The 5,806-nt window shown below is 48.3% G+C and overlaps 2 protein-coding genes across 2 annotated transcripts; both read right to left on the bottom strand.

The window, feature by feature from the left end:
• Positions 1-1,226: 1,226 nt before the first annotated feature.
• LOC106760312 lies at positions 1,227-3,311 on the bottom strand. The gene is made up of 2 exons (XM_014643763.1): positions 2,418-3,311; positions 1,227-2,258 (listed from the first exon to the last, which is right to left on the bottom strand). The coding sequence occupies exons 1-2, from the start codon at positions 3,309-3,311 to the stop codon at positions 1,227-1,229; spliced, it is 1,926 nt and encodes a 641-aa protein (XP_014499249.1).
• Positions 3,312-4,259: 948 nt separating this feature from the next.
• On the bottom strand, positions 4,260-5,417 carry LOC106760313. Its single transcript, XM_014643764.1, has one exon. The coding sequence runs from the start codon at positions 5,415-5,417 to the stop codon at positions 4,260-4,262; it is 1,158 nt and encodes a 385-aa protein (XP_014499250.1).
• Between the last annotated feature and the right edge of the window lie 389 nt (positions 5,418-5,806).

Consider the following 5,806-nt stretch of genomic DNA (forward strand, 5'->3'; position numbering starts at 1 on the left):
CTCGGAGGGTCTCGATGTAATAGACGGACGACATAGTCCGTGTGAACCAAGACTCGGTGGTCTTGATGTAATTGGACCGAGACTCGGAGGGTCTCAATGTAATAGGCGGACGGCATAGTCCGTTTGAAACCAAGACTCAGAGGGTCTTGATGTGATTTGCCTTTAATAAATAATCTACAAGAGATAATTAAAAATCTGCAAGAGATGTAACTGGAATACTATATTGAAATAATGCTGGCAAGAAAATTGTTCTGTAAAGTATAATGAATAACAAAACATTAACTATAATAAAATTTAAGATGGGTGACGTTCCAAGTATTTGGAACAATTTTGCCGTCCAAGTATTCCAGCTGATATGCGCCATTCTTCAAGTCCTTGCTGATCCGGAAAGGTCCTTCCCAATTATCAGTCAGCTTACCGTGCGATTTATTCTTTCGTGCATCTCCTCGTTTGCGCCAGACAAGATCTCCTTCATTGAAATGCCGGGGCCTGACTTTGGTATTATACCGTCTGGTTATCAGTCGCTTTTGTGCTTCATTTTTAATCAACGCAATTTCTCGTCGCTCGGGCAAGATATCAAGGTTCATCCGCAGCTGTTCTTCATTGAGAGTCATGTCTTGTATATGTCGTCGAAGGGCTGGTTCTCCTATTTCGACCGGTAACATAGCATCTGTACCGTACGTAAGGTTAAACGGGGTTTCACCTGTTGAACCGTGAGGTGTACATCGGTAGGCCCAAAGTAATTCCGGCAGTTCTTCTACCCACAAGCCTTTAGCTTGTCCCAGACGTTTCTTTAACTCAGAGATGATGGCCTTGTTTGCGGCCTCTGCCTGCCCGTTGGTCTGGGGGTTTTCAACAGAGCTTGTGACATGTTTGATACCGAAGCATTGGAGGAAGTCTTCTAGCGTACGGTCTATGAATTGCCGACCGTTATCAGTAATGATCTTCTGGGGTATGTCGAATCGGCAGATTAGGTGCCAAATGAAACTTTGTACTTTTCGGGCACTGATTGTTGCAAGGGCTTCTGCCTCGATCCACTTGGTGAAGTAATCAATTGCTACTAAGAGGTATTTGCACTGTCCTTTCGCGAGTGGTAGGGGTCCAGCTATATCCATTCCCCATTGTGCGAACGGCCATGGGGTTATGATGGTCATTAACTCGGACGAAGGGACCCGAGTGTCATGTCCATGAGATTGGCAAGAAATGCACTTTTGAACGAACTCCTTTCAATCTCGTTCAATTGTAGGCCAGTAAAAACCTGCTCGTAATATCTTGGCCCTAAGTGTTCTCTTCCTTGAATGAGAGCCGCAAATTCCATGATGTAGTTCCTGCATGACGTATTTGGCCTCTTCACCGGACAGGCATTTCAACAGAGGCGTGGTGTATCCGCGGCGATAAAGATCATCCCCAACGAATGTAAAGCGAGCAATTTGCTTAGAATCAGCCGCACTCATCCGAGCGCCTTGCTCTTGCTGGATTATCAACTGAATTATTTCATGCCGCCAGTCGGTTGTGGGAGGAGTGACACTGGTGGCGCACGTTTCTAAAAGAGGTCGGTCTAACTTGGTTTTAATGACCGAGGTAAGTTGGGAATTCCCTCGGCTATGTGTTAGCTTGGAGAGCAAATCTGCTCGGGAGTTTTGCTCTCTGGGGACATGAATAATTCTGAAAATGTCAAACGTTTTGATAAGGTCACTGACCTTATGGTAGTACCGCAACAGCTGGTTGTCTTTGACCTGGAAGGTGCCATTAATGTGCCCCACGACCAAATGAGAATCCATTCGGCATTCTAGATGTTGGACGTTCAGTTCTGCCGCTAGGAGTAATCCGCTGATGAGAGCTTCATACTTTGCCTGATTGTTGCTGAGTTGAAAAGTAAAAAAGATGGCCTGCTCGACAAGATTACCATTCGGCCCCTCCAATACTATTCCAGCTCCTGCTCCTCGTCTGTCTGAAGATCCGTCAACGTTCAAATTCCACACGGACGGTTCTGTTGCCGAGGGTAAGTCAGCTGCGAAATCCGCCAAATGCTGCCCTTTGATGGAGCCTTGTGGCTCGAAGCGTAGGCCGAACTCGGATAGCTCAATGGACCAGGAAACCATCCTTCCAGCTAAGTCCGGTTTCTTGAGGATTCTGGCGACAGGGTGATCGGTTCGGACGACCACTTGATGGCTTTGAAAATACGGGCGCAGCCGCCTGGCCGCAGTAAGCAGGGCCAACGCTACTTTTTCCACCTGTGAATATCGCTCCTCGGTTCCCTGCAAGGTTCTGCTAACAAAATAGATAAGTTTAAATACAGGTGCTTCCTGTATGAGGGCGACACTTACCGAATGACCGGACGCCGAGAGGTATAACTACAAATCGAACCCCTCTTCTGGGCGGCTCATGATAGGTGGGTTAGTCAATATATTTTTTACGGCGGAGAAGGCCGTCTCACAGTGATCGTCCCAGTGCCGAGGAACATTCTTCTTCATATTATTGAGTATTGGCTTGATGTGTTCGGAAAGCCTCGGTATGAACCGTGATAAAGCGGTGAGGCGTCCGACTAGGCACTGGACCTCCTTCAATTTGGTCAGCGTTTTCATTTCCAGAATCGCCCGACATTTGTCTGGGTTGGCTTCGATTCCGCGACTTGTTAGCATGAACCCGAGAAATTTACCTGCTGATACGCCGAAAGTACATTTGGACGGGTTTAGGCGTAAATCGTACCTTTTGAGTTGCTGGAAAACCTCTGTTAGATCTCGTAAATGTTGCTGATGGGAACAACTGTGTACGACCATGTCATCCACATAAACCTCCATGCACTGTCCGATTTGATTGTGGAAGATTTTGTCCATGAGTCGTTGATAGGTGGCACCTGCGTTCTTTAGGCCGAACGACATTACCTCGTAGCAATAATTGGCTTGCTCGGTGATGAAAGTCGTATGACTTTGATTTGGAGCGTACATTGGAATTTGGTTATACCCCGAGTATGCGTCTAGGAAACTGAGGACCATACGACCGGAGGCACCGTATACCAGACGATCAATGCTGTGAAGGGGATAGTTGTCTTTGGGGCAAGCCTTGTTTAGGTCAGTGAAATCTACACACATTCTCCACTGACCGTTCGACTTTTTAACCATAACCACATTTGCCAACCATGTGGTATAGGTTATTTCATGGATGAATCCGGCCGAGATCAATTTATCAACTTCCTTCTGTACTACGGCTCTTTTTTCTGTACCGAGCCTTCTCTTCTTCTGAGTAACAGGTCGTGCTTCCCGAAATATGGACAACCTGTGAGTGATAACCTCGGGGTGGATGCCCGACATGTCGGAGGCGCTCCACGCGAAGAGGTTGTTGTTGGTTCGTAACAGAGTTGTGAGGTTGCCTTCATTCGTAGGAGTGAGGTCAGCTCCTATATTGGGGATCTATTCTTTATTCTTCCCCAGAACGAACGGTTTGATCTCCCCTTGAGGTTGAATCTGGTCATCTGTGTTGGTTCTCGGGTCTAGGTCGACCAATATGGTTTCGGACCTTCTCTCTCTTTTGTATGTGGTGGCTTTTAATGAAGCTGTGTAACACTGTCGAGCGGTTTTTTGATCTGCTCGAACATTGCAAATTTCACCCTTTCCGGACGGGAATTTCATCGCCAGATGAGGGGTTGATACAATTGCTCTGAAGGCGTTCAGGCAGGGGCGGCCGAGAAGAGCGTTGTATGAAGTATTGGCTTCCACCAGTAAGAAGCGCACGCGGATTTCCTTGGATTGATCGCCGGTCCCCAGGCGGGTCCTTAGGTCAAGGTATCCTCGAGTATCCACTCGTTCACCTGCAAAACTGACAATCTGCTCGTGAAAGGGTGTTATGGCCTCTTCTGACAAGGCCATCTTCTGGAATGTTGTCCAATATAGAATGTTGACGGAACTTCCTTGGTCAATGAGGACTTTGCTCACATCGTACTCCGCAATTCGGGCTGTGATGACCATGGGGTCGTCCTGTTCTGGGTCCGGGGCGTGGAAGTCCCTGTCGGTAAAGGTGATGTCCGACATCGATAGAGGGTTCCGGGCTATTGTGTGGACGCTTCGCAAACTACGCAAGTGTCTTTTGCGAGCTGAAGATGAGGCTCCTCCTCCGGCAAAGCCTCCTGAGATGGTGTCTATACGGCCCTTTGGGGTCGTATCCCGCTTTCTGGATCTACTTCTCGAACGTTGCCGAGTACGTTCGGGCAGTTGTCGTTAACTCTCGGGACTTCTTTTGTACTTTCTAGGGGAATGTCTCAGTTAGGGGGAGCGTCCCCTCTGGCCGGTCTCTACTTTAACAAATTCTCGCAGATAGCCCGCCCGGACTAATCTTTCTATCTCGTCTTTAAGTTCTTGGCAGCTCGCGGTGGTATGCCCCTGATTGTCATGGAATCGACATAGCTTGGAGGCGTCCGCATCTCTAGGCGTATGCCTTTTGTTAATGGTGATTAGGTTGGATTGGAAGGTTTTGTCGAACACCTTGTCCCTTGGAGCCGTAAGGTGTGTGTAGTGGTCGTACCTAGGTCCGAGCGGAGCCTTCATTTCTTTTTGAAAGGGCCTTTGATTACGACCTTTGTCACCCGTTCGTCTGTCATCGCGTTTTGTCTCTATAATCGGAGCTTCAATCTTCTTCCGGTAATGTCGTTGGTCCTCCATTTTGATAAACTTGGCCATTTTTTCGTGCAATTCCTCCATAGTTTTCGGTAATTTGGCGTACAAATTTTCCGAAACAAACCCTGGTTTGAGGCAATTGGGGAGGTTGGTAATAATAAACTCATGGGAGACGCCCTTCACTCTCCTGGCGGTCTCCGAGTATCTGCGCATGAATGTCCTCAGTGGCTCGTCTCTCCCCTGTTTAAGATTGATGAGTTCGGCCGCGGACGCTCCTTCCCTCCGGTTGGCAGAGAATTGCCTCTTGAAAAGCGTGTTGACAGCATAAAAGCTGTCGATAGAATTTGGGGGTAAAGTGTAATACAACTCCAGGGCTTCGCCTTTGAGAGACAGGGAGAAGGCCCTGCACTTGACCGGATCGCTGTTGGAGTAGAAAGCCATGGAGTCGATGAAATTTCGGAGATGGTGTTCAGGATCGGTCGTTCCGTCAAATTTTTCGATCGGAGGGGGTGGCCGATCGGGCATTATGGCTTGCATGATTTCTTCGGTGAATGGTAGGAGTTCAGGTGAACGTGGAGGAGGACCGCTATCATCATGGTGGCGATTATTCCGGCCATTGTGATGGCCATGATTGGGATTGCCAGTTTGGCTATTGTCTTCCGTCGTTTCTGGTCGCCTTTCTTTGAGTTGGGCTATTTCTGCAACGAGTTTCTGATGTGCCTCCTGTTGCTGGCGAATAATTTGGGTCTGCTGTTCTAGTTGAGTCTGAAGTCGTGTGATGAGCTCCGTATGATCAATACCGTCCATGCTTCGGGTGGTCACCATTGGGAGTCTTCGCTTTCGGGCCCCACGGTGGGCGCCAAAATGTTTCGGTAGGAATTTACTGGGACCGAAAGCACTAACCTCGATGGCGCGATTCTGCTTCCTTCTGATGCGAAATCTCCAATTGCCTTCGCCGTTCTTCAAACCGTCCGTCGCACTCTGATCCTCGCCTGGGAGGGGGGTGGTACCTGTAGAGGTACTCCGACGATCAAGTTAGATGTCGGTATAGGAAGACCCTCTGTCCTTAGCAAGTGGATGCCTAGAACGGAGAGAGGGTGGAACTCAATCAAGTATGAGAGTGTCAGTGTAGGTTGAATTGTGCGTACCTTGTTTGAAGGCTTTTGCTCTTTATTTATAGGCTTTGGATCAACATA

This window comes from Vigna radiata, chromosome 5, assembly GCF_000741045.1.
Source record: "Vigna radiata var. radiata cultivar VC1973A chromosome 5, Vradiata_ver6, whole genome shotgun sequence".
Classification (NCBI taxonomy): domain Eukaryota; kingdom Viridiplantae; phylum Streptophyta; class Magnoliopsida; order Fabales; family Fabaceae; genus Vigna; species Vigna radiata.